The sequence below is a fragment of the Geotrypetes seraphini genome, chromosome 3 (assembly GCF_902459505.1).
Source record: "Geotrypetes seraphini chromosome 3, aGeoSer1.1, whole genome shotgun sequence".
NCBI lineage: Eukaryota > Metazoa > Chordata > Amphibia > Gymnophiona > Dermophiidae > Geotrypetes > Geotrypetes seraphini.
In genome coordinates this window covers 366,090,281-366,108,830 of record NC_047086.1, presented here as the reverse complement: position 1 = coordinate 366,108,830, position 18,550 = coordinate 366,090,281, and the positions used below count along the sequence as shown (strand labels likewise).

Genomic DNA, 18,550 nt, shown 5'->3' with positions numbered 1-18,550 from the left:
CCCCACCCGTTCCCGCCAAAGTCCCACCCGTCCCCGTGAGGAATCCCACCCGTCCCAACTCATCCCCGTGAGGAATCCCTCCGTCCCCGCGAGGAATCCCCTCCGTCCCCGTGAGGAATCCCCTCCGTCCCCACCCGTCCCCGTGAGGAATCCCACCCGTCCCCACCCATCCCCGTGATGAATCCCTCCGTCCCCGCGAGGAATCCCCTCCGTCCCCACCCGTCCCTATAAACTTCAGAAATAGTTATTTCATTTAATTATGCTACTGAATTAAAGGCTCTGGTAGAAACCCATTTACAAATAAGCAAAAAGACTTTATTAATTTGGAAATATTAATTGGGAAGAATACATACTTTGTAAACGGGTTTCTACCAGAGCCTCTTTTGTTTATAAATTTTTATCAACACAACTAATATACTACTTTATCCTGAAGCAAAAAAAAAGAAATAGAATTCTTTTCCTACCTTTGTTGCCTGGTTTCTGCTTTCCTCATGTTCTCATTCAGTTCCTTCCATCCACTGTCTCTCTTCCTTCTGTGTCTTTCATTTGCACTGTTACTGTGCCTCTCCCTTTCTCCCCCCTTCCAAATTGGTCTGGCACCCATCTTCTTCCCTCCGCTCCCCCCCTAGTCTGGCATCTCTGTCTTCTTCCCTGCCAGCGTCTTCTCCCCACTCTCTCTTCCCCATTTCCTTTCAGCGTCCTTCTCCCCTCCCATCTTCCCCATGTCCTGTCAGCATCCTTCTCCCCCCTCTGTCTTCCCCATGTGCTTTCAGTGTCCTTCTCCCCCCTCTGTCTTCCCCATGTCCTTTCAGTGTCCTTCTCCCCCCTCTGTTTTCCCCATGTCCTTTCAGCGTCCCTCTCCCTCTCTGTCTTCCCCATGGCCTTTCAGCGTCCTTCTACACCCCCCCCCGTCTTCCCCATGGCCTTTCAGTGTCCTTCTCCACCCCCCCCCCGTCTTCCCCATGTCCTTTCAGCATCCTTCTCCACCCCTTTGTCTTCCCCATATGCTTTCAGCGTCCTTCTCCCCCCCCCCCGTCTTCCTCATGCCCTGTTAGCGTTCTTCTCCCCCTTCTGTCTTCCACAAGTGCTTTCAGCGTCCTTCTCCCCCCTCCTTCTCTCCCGCCCCGGGTGCAGCACAGCCGGCCAGGTCCCCTTACTTTTGTGGCGCTTCCCCGACCGACCGACAACAGCCCTGGTCTGACAAACCTCCCTGCCCTTAACCGCGAATCTAAATTTCCTTCTTACAGCTGCGGGAAGACTTCCGTTCGGCTCTGTGCTGCAAGCAGAGCAGGTAGGGAAAAAAAGCCGCGCGACTTAGTACATCTAGCCCCGCAGGAACCCCGCGACCCTTGGAGGCATCCCCACGGGATCCCCGCTACCCTAGGGGGTGTCCCCACGGGATTCCCGCGACCCTAGGGGGTGTCCCCACGGGATCCCTGTGACCCAAAGGGGGAACCCGCGGGTCCCGCGGGATTTCCGTCGTCCCCGTTCCCATGCAGCTCTCTAGTTGTAACAAATAGATTATGTAAGATAGTACATGAAGAGGATAGGCCTTATGAAGAGGATATAGACTTCCGCTAACCTGTTCAGAGCTGTTGCAGTATTGCAGGCTGAAAAAAATAGTCTTGCAGCTCAACATTGGGCTAGCCTAGATGTGGAAAAGGTATTTGATAAAATCACATTAGAAAATGTTTTTGGAGGGCTTGGAACATTTTGAGGTCTAGGGTGAGTTTTTGAACCAAGTTAAAGGTCTTAGATGTGGGAAGATGTGAAGTGGTATACTATGCTGAGACAGCTAAATCTTCCTTTTCAGTGGCAGGACCAGCTATGTGGAATGCCTTGCCTGGGAATTTAAGATTATATGCCAGTGTTTTGAGGTTCAGAAAATTGTTGAAAACTTACTTTTTTTTGTTCAAGCATTCTGCTGAAAAGAATTATGAACTGAGAGAGTTTTCTGTAATATTTTTATTGTTTTATATGTGATTTGGATGTCATTTTTCACAATTTAAATGTGTTTGTTTTGTGCAGTTATGTATGCACAACTGTAAGCTGGCTAGGTTTTAGGCAGATTAATATTTTAAATAAATAAATATGAGAATCTTATTGATTAGTTAGTGGATGCATTGAAGAACTCTGCATGGGGTTCCTTCTCTCACCCTTTCTAGTTTTGGATCTATTAATAATTAAGAGAATTCATAAATCAGAAATGTTGCCATTGCAGAATGTGTTAGGACTGCAGAGTTAGGGCTCCTTTTACTAAGCTGCGTTAGGGCATTAACGTGCGGAATTGCGCGTGCTAGACACTAGCGCCAGCATTGCGCTGGCATTAGTTCTAGCCGCATAGTGCGGGGTTAGCGCGCTAAAAACGCTAGCGAACCTCAGTAAAAGGAGCCCTGAATTTTCAACTGATATGGGAAAAAGGATAAATTGGAAGTTTTGACCTGGCATATTCAGTATGAAATTAAAAGGTCATTTTACATGGGCAAGAAGGGTTTTTATAAAATTGTCAAATCATATGTACATGCAAAAGTATATGTACTGCATTTGCAGTGTACATATATCTTTTGTAAAATACATAACTGCATGCACAGATTTACACCTTTTTAAAAGCGGGTATAAATTTGTGCTTGAAAATTGGGGGGGGGGGCTAATGGGTTACCTATTTTAAAATGGCCACTATAAAATAAACTCATCAGTTTAGGGTTGTAAATATGTATGATCCTTAAAATAGGTGAAAACTCCAAAAAGACACCTTGGCACCCTCTTATACGTAAAAATATCTCAAGCATTAAATAGATATAATTAAACATTTTTGCTCAAAATGTAAACATTTATCTCTGTCATGGCTGGGCCATTGTATCTTGGTGAAAATGCTTATGGCGCCAAAACTTTATACCTTGCTCAGATATTTTCTCTGGATTAAAAAGAAAGATGAAGCTTATTATAAGACAACAGCTGGGCAGCTTATAGGGAAGCAAAAATTAAAAAAAGCAAAAAAATAAAACTGAAAGTAAGCTTTCATAAACTTTTTGTTGGAGTGTGGGAAAGGAATGAAGGCCTTCAGGATCTAAGATTTGGTCTTCTTTAGAAGAATAGAGAATCTGTGTAGTCAATATACTTTCTTTAACATATTACATGAAAACTGGATGTAGCACAAACAAACTGTAAATAAAAGATAAGTTTTTCTAAAATCATGTAGACTAATGGAAAATGTGGGGAAACTTGGATCATTTCATTTCTTATTTTTATTGCAAATTTTACACAAGCTCTAAACTCTTGTTCCAAGCAGCACAGCATAAGAATAATACATAGGAAATTTCCATTCGGTTAAACCCAAAACTTGTTTATTTCCTTAGACCATAATAGAGTGAGTGGTCAAAGGAATTTAAGGAGAAAGAAAATAAGTAATCAGTGAATTAACACTTTAAAATGAAAGCAACAGTTTTATCATGATGATCCCATTCATTTCATAAGAACATAAGAATAGCCTTACTGGGTCAGACCAGTAGCCCGTTCTCACGGTGGCCAATCCAGGTCACTAGTACCTGGCCAAAACCCAAAGTGTAGCAATATTCTATGCTACCAATACAGAGCAAGCAGTGGCTTCCCCCATGTCTTTCTCAATAACAAACTATGGACTTTTCCTCCAGGAACTTGTCCAAATCTTTCTTAAAACCAGCTACGCTATCCGTTCTTTCTACATCCTCTGGCAACGCGTTCCAGAGCATAACTATTCTCTGAGTGAAAAAAATTTCCTCCTATTGGGTTTAAGAGTATTTCCCTGTAACTTCATCGAGGGAAATGTGAAGTGTCCTTTCTGTGTTGAGGGAATGGTATTTGTACCAGTGGTGATTGGCTGAGACATGCAATAAGAAGTTAATTGCTAGATTTCTAAACAATTTTTTTCAGGGCTGTTGGTTAAAGATTCAGGGAGGGAGGGAAGAAGTCAGTCCAGCTATCAAGAAAGTTCCACTGGGGTTCTCTTTTCTGGACTAGTTTTCCCGACTTCTTTTTTCCCGACTGGTTTGTGACAAGTAACAGAAGCAAGCCAGAAGTTACTCCAGAATAATTTTTAAAATAGAGTAATATTTTTAAGTAGTAGGATTTTATTTTCATAAGTCAACAGCATTTGCCTCAACTGCTGTTAGAGAATCGCTGTCACACTTACTGTCATTTTCACTGCCTTTATTCCAGATTTGTTTCTCATCTTTTCATTTTTATTCCCTAATCAAGGCTGTTAGAAGATTAGAAAGACAAGAAACCTCTGAAACCTTTGAACTGTGGCAGATAAAACTGGTTTTAGAATTTTTCAGTTCGCGAAGCTTGCAAGAGAGAATGAGGAAAAACACAAATAGAGGTCTCTTCATGAACTCTGAGTTTCTGCCTGTGATGAAGTGCACTATTGATAATACGCTGGACCAGTGGCTGCAAGGTATGTGTACTTAATAGTCAGTAGCTAGCAATGAATTGTCCAGCAGTAGTAACTGTGCTTACTGTATTAAATTAAATGTAAATGATAATGGTGGTAACGTATGACAAAACTACACACTAGAGAAAAAGTACTAGGGACAATTGTGGAAGAGCAGGACTTACTGATTTATGCATTTATATTCCACCTATAACTAAGTGGATTACAAGTCAAACATACCTAATCATGAAAAACATCCTGATAATCACAACTATACAGTAAAACACAGCTCGTAAAAGAAAAAAAAACAGAAACCAAGGAGAATGGCCGGAATACATACATCACATTCAGACCAAAAGTAGGCCATTTGCTATTTGATATTTATAATGGTGTTGCCAAGGGATATCAGACCACCCGGAACACTCATAGTTCCTCGGGGGTTCAATTCCTCATACTTCCCAATATGGCATACTTATGCTTTTTTTTTCAATGTATCTTTTTATCATTTGATATTTCTTTTACTATTTGTTCTCTTGTGCTTATCATTTATATATTTCATCCATTTTGGTACATTTTCATAGATTCAATAAATAATTTAATAACTTAGCTTTTCGACTTCTAAGTCTTGCGTCCCCTTTACCAACGCGTTTCGCTCATACTTTGTCAAGGCTGGGGAGCTGCTATTCCTATTCATTACTTATACATGCCGCCGGCGAGCGAAACGCGTTGATAAAGGGGACGGACGCAAGACTTAGAAGTCGAAAAGCTAAGTTACTAAATTATTTATTGAATCTATGAAAATGTCTTAGAAGGGTGGAAATTGAGAGACAAAAGAGATGCAGGGAGTAGACAGGGATACAGATAGAAGGGGAAAAGCTGGATATGGAGGTGTTAAGAAGAGAAAGAGGGAGTTGCTGGTTACAGGAAAGGGATAGAGAAAGGGGAGATATACTGGACAGTGTGGTATAGTGGTTGAGCTACAATCTCAGCACCCTGAAGCTGTGGGTTCAAACCCTGTGCTGGCAAGTCACCTAATCCTCCATTGCCCCAGATACATTAGATAGACTGTGAGCCCGCTGGAACAGATAGGGAAGATGCCTGATTTATAACCCATTCTGAGCTCCCTTAGGAGGATGGGCTAAAAAAAATCAAATGAATGAATGGGAGAAAAAGATGCTAGACATGGTGGGATAGAAAGAGGGAGATGCTGGACATGGGGGTAAGGGAGAAAGTGCAAGACAGGGAAGTTGCTAGATTGAGGAGAGTAAGTGGGGAGATTCTTGAGAGGGGGGAGATGCTGGATATGGGGGAGGGGGAAGTTACTGGGAGTCTGGGGAAGGAGAGATAGATGAGGAATATGGACTGGGATGAGGGAAAGATGAAAAGCTGCAGGTAGATACAGTAATTCTTGATACCCAGTAGAAAACAATAATACATTACATTACTGATTTCTATTCCGCCTCAACCTTGCAGTTCTGGGCGGATTACAAAAGAGACAACTGGACATTTCCAGGATAATTACAGAGAGAATTCTGGTCATTTTCAGGAGAAGTTACAAGAATAATGGAGTTGTATATTTCAAGAGCTACAAGATGCTATACAAATAGGAAATAGTGCAGATCCAGTATATATACCGTTAGGGAAGCAGTTGACATGCTTGAGGCTAAAGAGAAGGGGGGAGGAGGGGGGAGTTGTGTTGCGGGGGGTCCGGTTGGGGTTAAGCCATCTGTATAAATTTTTTGAATAGGTGAGTTTTGATTTTTTTGCGAAAATATTTGTAGTCGTTTGTTGTTATCAGCAGGTTGGAGATAGTGTGGTCCAATTTTGCTGCATGCGTCGCCAGCAGACTGTCAAATATCTTCTTGCGCTGGGTGCCTTTGAGTGGGGGGTAGGTAAAAGGGGTCTTAGTTCTTCTTTGCCTAGTGGTGGCGTTTTGGTACAGGCGGTTGTTTAGGTAATTGGGGGCTGTGCCATTTATTGCTTTGAATAATAGACAGTATAGTTTGAATTGAATTCGTGCTTGCATTGGCAACCAGTGTGAGTCCAGGTAGGCCGCGGTGACGTGGTCAAATTTTCTCAGTGTGTAGATTAATCTGAGTGCAGTGTTTTGGATTGTCTGTAGTTGTTTTATCATTGTTGCAGGGCAAGGCAGATAGAGTATGTTGCAGTAGTCCAATAGACCTAGTACTAGGGATTGGACTATTCCATAGCAAAGCAGCAGATGAATCCAGACTAGTGGGTATAGCTCACATCGACCAGCAGGTGGAGATAGAGAACTGATTAACAGTTGGCCTTAAAGCCTGGTGTTCCGTCTGTTGATTCAGTTTTGCTCTATCTCCCAGCAGGGACTGAGCTAGCCCTCTAGCTCTTGGATTCTGATGCTGACGGAGATATTGGTGTTCAGTGGACTTCCTCTGTTGAGACTCTGTCTCTTCAGTAGGATAGGGGTGCCTGGCTGAGTGGTGCCGGCTTTAGGAGTTACACCTGGGCCCCCCCAGGTCCCTACTCCACCCTCCCCTCCGGTTGATTGAGGGGTTGTTTGTCCTGCAGGAGTCTTCTGTCTTTCTTCATTCCAGTAAAAAAAAAAAAAAAAAAAACAAAAAACTGCGGTTTGCGATTCTGGGCCAGCATTATCAGTTTCGGGCAATGCCCTTTGGCTTGGCAACGGCACCCCGCACCTTTTCCAAGGTCATGGTGGTGGTAGCCGCCTTCCTCCGCCGGGAAGGGATTCGGGTACACCCTTACCTAGACGACTGGTTAATCCGCGCCTCGTCCAGACAGGAGAGTGCGGCGGTTACTCAGCGAGTGATTTCTCTCCTACAGTCGTTGGGGTGGATTGTCAACTTTCCCAAGAGTTTTCTGTCCCCATCGCAGTCGTTGGTGCATCTGGGGGTGCGGTTCGACACGGCTCTGGGGAAGGTGTTTCTACCCCGAGACCGGGGGGAGAAATTACAGGCTCAAATTCGCCTACTTCTCGGTACGGCCAGACCACGAGCTTGGGATTATGTACAGGTGCTGGGTTCCATGGTGGCGACTCTGGAGGTGGTCCCCTGGGCGCGGAACCACATGAGGCCCTTGCAACAGTCTCTGCTCTCTCGCTGGTCTCCAGCTTCTCTGAACTACAATGTGCGTCTCCCATGGAGTCGTCGAGCAGCTCACAGCATGCAGTGGTGGCTCCACGAGTTGCATCTGTGGAAGGGCATGCCGTTGGCCACGCCGGACTGGATGGTGGTCACCACGGATGCCAGTCTGCAGGGTTGGGGGGCCCAATGCCTGCAGGCGTCAGTGCAGGGGAGGTGGTCCGTCCAGGAGGCCCAGTGGCCCATCAATTTGTTGGAGTTAAAGGCGGTCAGGCTGGCGCTGCTAGCTTTTCAGTCACTACTTCAGGACAAGCCGACCAGAGTCTTTTCGGACAGTGTCACGGCGGTCGCCTATGTCAATCGACAGGGGGGCACCCGGAGTCCGCAGTTAGCAGAAGAGGCAAGAAATTTGTTTCGATGGGCAGAGAGGCATGTGCCGCTCCTGTCGGCGGCCTACATTGCAGGTCACGAAAACGTGCAAGCGGACTTTCTCAGCAGAAATCTTCTGGATCCGGGAGAGTGGGAGTTGTCTCCTCGAGCGTTCAGCCAGCTAGTCCGTCGGTGGGGCTTGCCGGAGATGGATCTCATGGCCTCGTCCCGCAATGCGAAGGTGCCTCGGTTCTTCAGCAGACGCAAGACAGAGGGGTCGGAGGGGGTAGACGCGTTAGCTCTCCCATGGCCTCCGAATTCCCTTCTGTATGTGTTCCCGCCGTGGCCCATGATAGGGCGAGTGTTACAGCGCATCTCTCGCTTTCGCGGCAGAGTCATCCTGGTGGCTCCGGATTGGCCGCGTCGGCCGTGGTACGCAGATCTGATCCAGCTTGCGGTCGGCGAGCGGGTGACGTTCCAGGTAACGCCGGACTTACTGACTCAGGGGCCCATATGGATAGAAGATCCGGCCCGCTTTGGTCTTACGGCCTGGCTATTGAGCAGTCGAGGCTAAAAAAGAAGGGCTATTCAGAGAGGGTGATCGCCACTCTGCTTAAAGCCAAGAAGCTTTCGACGTCAGCCTCCTATGCGAGAGTCTGGAAGATTTTTGAGGCATGGTGCGGTCGCCAGGGAGTGGCGCCCTTTAAGGCTTCTCTGCCGGATATTCTTGCTTTCCTGCAGGAAGGCGTGGACAAGGGGTTAGCCTACAACTCCTTTAAAGGTTCAGGTGGCGGCCATTGCCTGTTACAGGGGCCGGGTGGATCGCTCGGCTCTCGCGTCGCAGCCGGACGTGGTCCGTTTCCTCAAGGGGGTGAACCATATCCGCCCGCCGGTGAAGCGTATTTGTCCAGCGTGGGATCTGAAACTCGTCCTGGGGAAGTTGCAGGGGGCACCTTTTGAGCCCCTGTCAGCGGCCACGTTGAAAGATGTCACACTGAAAACGGTTTTTTTGGTGGCGATGGCTTCAGCAAGGCGAGTCTCGGAGCTGCAGGCGCTTTCGTGCAGAGAACCCTTTTTGCGTTTTTCGGAGACGGGGGTGTCGGTGCGTACGGTGCCGTCCTTCCTGCCGAAGGTTATTTCTTCTTTTCATGTGAACCAGAGTGTGTTCCTGCCTTCCTTTCGGAGGGATGATTGGGGGAAACGTTTTGGGTCTTTACGGCTGCTAGATGTACGCCGTATGCTTCTCCATTATTTGGAAGTGACGAATGATTTTCGTCGGTCGGACCATCTCTTTGTAGCTTTCGCGGGTAAAAACAAAGGGGTGGCGGCGTCTAAAGCGTCCATTGCGCGTTGGGTCAAGGACGCTATTGCGTCGGCGTATGTGTTGTCCGGGAAGAAGGTACCGGAGCACCTTCATGCTCATTCCACTCGGGCTTTGGCGGCCTCTTGGGCGGAGTCCGGGGGGATGTCTTTAGAGGAAATTTGCCGAGCGGCCACTTGGTCGTCGACAAATACTTTTTCACAGCATTATCGTTTAGATGTGGCGGCCCGTGCAGAGGCGAGTTTTGGCACGGCGGTGCTGACAGAGGCGGCATTGGCGTCCCACCCAGTTTGAGTTTGCTTTGCTACATCCCACTAGTCTGGATTCATCTGCTGCTTTGCTATGGAAGGTAAAATTATGGTCTTACCTGTTAATTTTCTTTCCTTTAGAAGCAGCAGATGAATCCAGAGCCCCTCCCCAAAGGCACGGGTTGTGTGTAGGGTGTTTAGTTGATTAGGTTTGTTGGGGCTATGGTTGGTAAGTGTATTATTTCATTACTGAAAAAAAAAAAAAAAAAAAAAAAAGAGAAGGTACAAGAGAGATACATATGCTCAAATTATGAAGAGAAAGACACATTTTCTACTGGAATGGAGTTTTGTTGCGGCTCATTCTCCTTTCAGGATGCTTGGGCAGAGTGCATAACTGAATCAACAGACGGAACACCAGGCTTTAAGGCCAACTGTTAATCAGTTCTCTATCTCCACCTGCTGGTCGATGTGAGCTATACCCACTAGTCTGGATTCATCTGCTGCTTCTAAAGGAAAGAAAATTAACAGGTAAGACCATAATTTTACCTTAGCCTATATTGCTCTTTGTCGAAGAATTTTCTGATTTTTCTTAAATTGCACATGGTTAGAAATGCTTTCTGGGTGGTCTTGTTGATTTGGACCTGCATTGTGCAGCATCTATCTATTGTTACTCCTAGGAGTTTTAGGGTAGGTTGTATAGGGTATTTGGAGGCGTTTATTTCTAGTTCTGTGATGGAGGGATTCTTATCCTTTTCAAGCAGTAGAAATTTTGTTTCAATTTGTGATCTGCCATCCATTTTTCCACTGCTTGAAGGTTTTTTTTCCAATTTTTCTGTAGAAGTTGGGTCAGAAGCATCAAAGGGTAGGAGTATGGTGATGTCGTCAGCGTAGCTGAATGAAGTTACATTCAGATTGTCTAGGGTAGACCCAAGGGAGGATAAGAAGAGGTTGAAGAGAGTAGGTGAGATAGGTGATCCTTGAGGAACTCCACAGGGGTTGGACCATGGTTCTGATTTAAGATTGTTTGACTTTACTCTATAAGATCTGTATTTAAGGAATCCTTCGAACCAATTGTATACCCTGCCTGAGATCCCTATGGCTTCTAGTGTCTGCTGTAGGATGGTGTGGTCAACCAGATTGAATGCTGCAGATAGATCGAGTTGAATTATCAGCATCCTTCTGCCTTTGCTGAGGTGCTGTCGGGCTGTGTCTAGTAGGGTTACTAGTAAAGTCTCCGTGCTGTGGTTGGATCTGAATCCTGATTGAGAGGGGTGGAGAAGATTGTGGTCTTCCAGGTAATTTGTGAGGAATTGTGCAACTGGTCCTTCTATAAGTGTGACGTATATTGGTATTGAGGCGATGGGTCTATAGTTAGCGGGGTTATCTATAACAGTGGTTCCCAACCCTGTCCTGGAGGAACACCAGGCCAATTGGGTTTTCAGGCTAGCCCTAATGAATATGCATGAAGCAAATTTGCATGCCTATCACTTCCATCATATGCAAATCTCTCTCATGCATATTCATTAGGGCTAGCCTGAAAACCCGATTGGCCTGGTGTTCCTCCAGGACAGGGTTGGGAATCACTGATCTATAAGGCCTTTGTGGTCCTTCACAATTGGAATGATTATGATTTCTCCTAGGTGCTGCGGGAATTGACCTTCAGTGAGTGTAATTTGGATCTATTGCATGAGGCTGGCCCTAAATTTGGGGGTGGCGTTGGTTATTAGATACGCGGGACAATAGTTCAGGTCGCATGAAGCATGACTGTATTTTTTGTAGAGTCGATTCATGTCTGTCCAGTTTACCGCAGGGAATTCGGTCCAGGTCCTGTCTGCAGCAATGGCTTCTCCTATTGGGGGATTTGTTGTTATCTCGTCGAGGACGGTGTGTGTTTTATTGAAGATAGTCCTGATTGTTGTAATCTTGTTTTTGAAGTGGTCTGCGAGTTGAGTGGCTGTTGGAGGATGCTTTCCTTGTGCTGCTAGGTAAGGTTTGGTGTTGGTGAGGATTTTTACTAGATTGAAAAGTTTTTAATATAAAAATATGCCATGTTTAGGATTATTGGGGCAGTATAGACAGTACATAATCATATACTTATATAACCAAAGTTAAGGACATGAGAATAGCTTTACTGGGTCAGACTAATGATCCATCTATCCCAGTAGCCCTTCCTCATAGTGGCCAATCCAGGTCACTAGTACTTGGCAAAAACCCAAATAGTAGCAACTTGGAAAATACTCAAGATATTGCTCATAAGACTGTCCTGAAGCTTAGACAGGAACATGATTCTCATAGCCCCTTGTTGGCTGAGATGTTACTCTTCTGGAACTTTCCATAAGGAAGAACCCACAAGCGGTATTTTCTAGTGCTGACCATGCAGGCTCAAGTAATTCTGTTAAATACCAGTATCGGCTCCCTCTCCATCATAGTCTGGATATTTTGTGGCATAGTGCGGGAGTTTGGCACTCGGGGCAGTGGCGCCTGGCATTGCCACGCTGTGTGCCCCTACTCTTTCCTGCTGCTTGGGTGCTCCGCTCCCCCCCCCCCCCAACTCTTTTCTGCCACTTGAGCACCCCCTGTGTACCTCTTGAAATGTTCCTCAGCGCAAGCAGCATCTACCATTCACAGTTTGCACCAGCATCGGCTCCCTTCTGATGACGCGTCCTGATCTCGCAACCAGAAAGTGATGTAGGAGGAAAGCCAGCGCCGGCATGAGCAGCAAGTAGAAGATGCTGCTCGAGCTGGTGAATGTTTAAAGAGGTATGTAGGGGGCAGAGAGGAATAGAGGCACTGGTGTTCCCTTGCAAAGACAGTACCTAGAGCGGTCCTCTTCCCCCCCCCCTTAGTAGGTCACTGGGATATTGATAGGTTGAATTTAGCTGCTCTGAACCTGCCTGATATCATTTCAGAATTCTCTTGGCTTCCAGGAGATACTTAACAAAATGGTCTTATGGCTTCAGGTGGAAGATATTTACCATCTAGTGACAGGCTTTAAATCCTACTACCTGCCCTATACAAGAACTGCCTGAGTGTCTCTACTTCTTTCTGAGATAGGGAAGGGTTTGTTTTAGAGCAGTGGTCTCGAACTCAAACCCTTTGCAGGGCCACATTTTGGATTTGTAGGTACTTGGAGGGCCTCAGAAAAAAAATAGTTAATGCCTTATTAAAGAAATGACAATTTTGCATGAGGTAAAACTCTTTATAGTTTCTAAATCTTTCCTTTTGGCTAAGTCTTAATAATAATATTGTCATTTATAGCTAAAGAGACATATGATCAAGAAACTGTTTTATTTTACTTTTGTGATTATGATGAAAATACCGAGGGCCTCAAAATAGAACCTGGCAGGCCGCAAGTGACCCCTGGGCCACAAGTTTGAGACCACTGTTTTAGAGCAACTGGCACTTACCATCAAGTTATCACAAGAAATGGGTAAATAAATAATGGTCCCACCACGATGAAAAACATTTTTGGGAAGCCTATAACTGTGGCTATGTAATATATAAGAGTTTCCATAATTAATTTTACTTCAAAAAAGTTATTTTACTCAAAAATATCTTTTGTGTAACTGGAGGACATTCAACCTCTTACAAGCTATGCCTATTACAAGTACTGCCTTCATAATCATCTGTCCTCTTTACCCAGTACTACCAACACCCAAATGGTGTAACAATCTATATAGAATTTGGAACAAGTTAAGATGGCGACAGAGCAGGACGCACGTTTGTGAGCTCCTGTTCTGGCGAGTACTATGATTTCTCAATTAGTTAGGATTATCTTTGTTTTTTGATGCCAAAAAGAAGGGAAGGCAGAGGATCACCCCTTTACCTCTGTCTGCTACATCCACACCACGCCAGACTGTAATAACTTCCTTTACAGTCCCATCGGCGTCGAGCATATCTGCTGCAGAGCCACAGGAAAGGCTCAGCTTAGACAGCGAATTCGCGCTGAGCCCCGCTGGACCTGACCCTCCCCCTGCGCCTGGAAACGCGGCTGCGACAAACCTTCGACTAGAGGGCCCCCTGGGATTGGAGGGGAGGGAGAACCCATTGCAGGCTTGGAGACTGAAGCTTCAACGTTTTCAATCTTGTTGAAGCTGAATGAGGGAGGAACACTGATGGAGAATGATGGTGAGTCAGAAGCGATAGAGTTTTGCGGCCGGAACAAGATCAGTCTCAGTTGACCCAACTCAAGCCGCTTCTCAAACCGCCGGTGGTAACTCTGGACTCTCTTTGGTCAGCAATAGAAAACCTACATTTGGTATGCACCAATGTTATTTCACTAACACTTGGGCTTCCATTAAAAATTAATCAATTTGAAACTCAGGTTCAATAGCAAAACCAAAAAATAGGGGTGATTGAACAAACTATTTCAGAGGTCAAAACTTTTAATAAACAAGTTACAGATAAAACTTTTTAATTATGGAAAATTGAAAATCTTGAAAACCAAACTAGAAGCCTGAATTTAAGGTTATTGAATTTTCCTATACCTAAATTTATGACCTCAAGAGATATCTTTAAAAACTTTTTGATCTCCACTTGGAAAATTTCAGAGTCAAATATTCCCCCGATTCAAAAGCTCTATTTCCTAAAACAAACTATCTTGGAAAAGAAAAAAAGAGGACGAACAAGCACAGTTGGGAATCTCGGAGGTACTGGAATCTTCTGAAATTGAAGTCCTGGGTTGAGCCACTTTGATAGTATCTTTCGTCTTCATTCAAGATAAGGACATGATTTTGAAACTATACTTTAATTTAAAGCAGATTTTCTACTTGGGTGAAAGAGTCTATATCTTTCCGGATGTTTCAAGATGGACTCATATCTGAAAGAAGGCATTTCTACAATATAGATCTAAAGTTATTTCTTTGGGAGTCTCCTTTCAGTTGAAGTTTCCCTGTAAATGTCTTATTAATTACCAACAAAATAAAGTATATTTTTTCTACCCAGAACAGCTGTGTTTTTTCTTTGAAGGAAAAGGGATTTCTGATGCCACTTAGGAAAATACAGGGTAACTTATGTCTGTTAATAATTAGCCGATGTTAACTGCTCTGTTCTTTATAATTATTATCTGTATCTACCCTTTTTCCTGGAAGGGATTCCTAATTTTCTTACTTTGTTCTTTCAATTGTGGACTATATATTAAGTTTGAATTTTCTTTGTTTCATCTCAATGGAAAATTGATTGTATTTGCTTCTGATTTTCTTTTCAAAGTTAATTCTTTGTGTGTAATCAAATTGATAATAATAATCTCTATATAATTTTATCTTTTTTACTTTTAAAACCCAATATTTTAAGAAAAAAAGTAGAGGTAGATCAAAAGTCTTTCAATGTGCCGATAAAATATGTGCAATATGTAGATCAAAGGGGAAACTCTAGAAGAGGGCTTTAACCACAAAAATCCATACAGTGAACCACTTTGTAAGCTCAGAGCTGTGTTTTGGTGAGAAATGCCTGCATCAGGTGTCTGCTGGTTGCTGTGCCTTTCATGATTTGTTCCCATTTTTGTTGACAGAAGCCTGTAGTTAGGAAGTCTTATCTGTGACAACTTGCTATCCTGCTTGTTCTGAAACACAGTTGGTTATCTGCAACAAGTGTTCTCTGTGGACAGCAGGATGAAAGCCCTCACATATCCACCCATCTTCCCTAAGAGATGAGCTTTCTTTACACAACCATGACATTGTACCTATGCAAAGTATTGCCTCTTTGCACTTCAGCTGCTACTGAAAAGGTATTAGTTAAATCCCAAATCCCTTTCCTTTTCCTAAATGCTTCTAGAAATTCTACTACTACCGCTACTTATCATTTATATAGCACTGAAAGGTGTACACAGCGCTGTACATTTTGACATTTATAGATGGTCCTTGCTCAGAAGAGCTTACCATCTAATTTGGACAAACATGACATGGGATGCAGAACCCAAGGTGAGAGGAGTTAGGAATTGAAAGCATTCTCAAAGAGTTGGGCTTTTAACTGGGCCTTGAACACTGCCAGAGACTGAGCCCGCTGTAGGGATTTGGGCAACTTGTTCCAAGCATACGGCGCAGCAAGGTAAAAGAGATGGAGTCTGGAGTTGTCAGTTGAAGAGAAGGGCACAGATAAGAGGGACTTGCCAAATGAGCGGAGCTCACGGGGGTATCATAGGGGGAGATAAGTGAAGAGAGAGAGAATTCTGTAGAAGAGGCTTCTCTGCACAGGCTGTGCCGGATTATATCATCTATTTGTGAGAGCATAAGAACATAAGAATAGCCTTACTGGATCAGTCTAATGATCCATCGAGCCCAGTAGCCCGTTCTCACGGTGGCCAATCCAGCTCCCTAGTACCTGGCCAAAACCCAAGGAGTAGCAATATTCCATGTTACCAATCCAGGGCAAGCAGTGGCTTCCCCCATGTCTTTCTCAATAACAGATTATCAATGTTTCCTCCAAGAAATTGTCCAAAACCTTCTTAAAACCAGCTATGCTATCCACTCTTACTACAACCTCTGGTAATGCATTCCAGAGCTTAACTATTCTCTGAGTGAAAAAAAAATTCCCTCCTATTGGTTTTAAAAAGTATTTCCCTTTAACTTCATCGAGTGTCCCCTAGTCTTTGTAATTTTTGATCCACTTGTACCCATTCTACTCCACTCAGAATTTTGTAAGCTTCAATCATATCTCCCCTCAGCCATCTCTTTTCCAAACTGAAGAGCCCTAACCTTTTTAGTTTTTCTTTATATGGGAGCATATATTCTACTGTCTGTGGAGAACACCTGCTATATGTATGCAGCTTGGTTTTGATGTATTTTTAAAGTTGCGCATCGTCAGAAATTTTTCCTTAAGTTTACCAGAATCAGAATTTTGTTGTAATATTTTCTTCTTTATACAGAAAATAGCACAGGCAGTTATTATTATTATTATTTTTTTTTTAAATTCTTTATTCATTTTCAAATTTACAATAAGTGTAACAATATATTCAAACAAATTAACAATAAATATAACACTTAATAATCATCAATGGTACAAATAATATGCTCTTATCTCCCACCCTTTCTTATCATATAATCAATACCTTATACAATATGTAACAATAAATTTACCCTCCCCTCCCCCCCTCACGATCAAACTTGTAAATTTAAGGGAAAAATAAAATAAAATGTCATCTAATCGGTACAATACTTTGTAAATGGCTCCCACACATCCTGAAATTTCCTGAAAAAAACCGCACTGTATTGCAATAAATCTTTCCATTTTATAAACATGACATAAGGAATTCCACCAGAAATTATAATTTAATCTACTCCAATTTTTCCAATTATACGTAATTTGTTGAATGACAACCCCAGTCATTATAAGTAATAATTTGTTGTTATTTGTAGAAATCTGACTTTTTGCTCTCATTGCCATACCAAACAGCACAGTATCATATGATAATGCCACTGGGTTGTCCAATAAACAATTAATTTGGTCCCAAAATTGATTTCCAAAAATTCATAATAAATGGACAATAAAATAATAAATGATCTAAAGTCCCCACTTCGAGATGACAGTGCCAACATTTATTAGACTTAGAGCTATCCAAATTTTGTAACCTAACAGGGGTCCATAACGCTCTATGTAACAGAAAAAAACAATTTTGTCTCATAGATGCCGACACTGTACATCTCATCCTCCAAGACCAAATTCGTGGCCATTGAGATGCAGTAATTTGATGCTTAATCTCAATGCTCCAAATGTCTCTCAGACCAGTGTTTGGTTTCTATAATAAATGGGAAACACCATACTAAGAATATGTTTAAGATATGAGTCAGTTAATTTCATTTTATCTCCTCAAGGACAGTTTTCAAAAAATATTAACTTAAGTTAAATCTTGCCCATATGCATTTAATGAATAGAGAGAGAGAGAGAGTGCACTTTTTTGATTTACAGCTAAACTCTTCAATCATATTTTTTTTTTCTCTGTTCTGTTCTCTCTGCTTTGAATCAGGTGGTGGTGACATCTGCCTGCACTCCTATTTCAGTGAGCAGCCACTTGAGGAATCTCAATTAAGTATGTTGGCGTGTTTCTTGATTTATTATTCCGTTCCTACCCCCCAGCAATTGTCAGCAGAAGGTTTGAAAGGTAATATTTTCTACCACCTTAAATGAATTGGCTCCTTCAGCAGTATCTGTTACTTCTCAATCTCTCATATTGTTAATATTAAAAACTGTGTTTTTGTATGTAATTAATCAGCCCAGCATTCGGAGCAAGTGGCAAATGCATTTGAAAAAGTTATCCAGATAAAACTGGCCCATTAAATTGTTGCTAAACTTTCCAATTTTATCTGGATAATAAGAGACCTAGTTATGAGAGGGACACAGACAATACCAGAAATTATGTGTTAAATGGATAAGTTGTATATTTAGTTCACAGCTAAACTTAAGCCCCTTTATAAAGCTGTGCTGTCCAGCAGCATGAGCTAAATGCCAAACTGTCAATTCTGTTCCTGTGGGCGGCTCGGCATTTAGTTCACCCTGCTCGGGAGAAGGGAGGGGAGTTAAACAGTCCCAATAGTCACCATTGAATCCATATATTGAGTGCCACTACTTATACAGATAGGGGCACTGAATAGACATACAGTGGTACCTCGGTTTACGAGTGTACCGGTTTGCGAGTGTTTTGCAAGATGAGCAAAACATCTGCAAAATCAGTGCCTTGGAAACCGAGCATGGCTTGATTTACGAGCACCCCCCCGCAATCCGGTACCCCCCCGATGCGATTGGGCACCCCCCTGCCACGATCCGGCACCCCCCCACCGCTTCTTACCCACATCTGGGCACCGGCATGTCCTGTGCTTGATGCCGGTGCCCGAAGATCGGCCTCCTCTTCTGCTAGGCCTTGAGCATCTGAGCATGAACGTGAACTCGCAGGCCTTGAGCATGCTCAGATGCTGAAGGCCTAGCAGAAGAGGAGGCCAATCTTCGGGCACCGGCACCAAGCACAGGACATGCTGGTGCCGGTGCCCAGATGAGGGTAAGAAGCGGTGGGGGGGTGCCCGATCAAAGGGGGGCCTTCGGGGGGAGCAATGCATCAAAGCGAGTTTCCATTATTTCCTATGGGGAAACTCGCTTTGATAAACGAGCATTTTGGATTACGAGCATGCTCCAGGAA

General features: G+C 43.7%; 1 protein-coding gene across 4 annotated transcripts in view; it reads left to right on the top strand.

Annotated features, from left to right (window-relative positions):
• ANAPC1 (anaphase promoting complex subunit 1) overlaps window positions 1-18,550 on the top strand; it is a 261,021-nt gene that overhangs the window by 238,799 nt on the left and 3,672 nt on the right. For 3 of the 4 annotated variants that reach the window (XM_033936934.1, XM_033936932.1, XM_033936933.1), the window contains 2 exons: window positions 4,234-4,432; window positions 17,387-17,521. In XM_033936934.1, the coding sequence (XP_033792825.1) occupies window positions 4,234-4,432; window positions 17,387-17,521 (334 nt within the window). Of the gene's footprint in view, window positions 1-4,233; window positions 4,433-17,386; window positions 17,522-18,550 lie in introns of those variants that run through there. The other variant, XR_004538746.1, reaches the window with a different exon arrangement.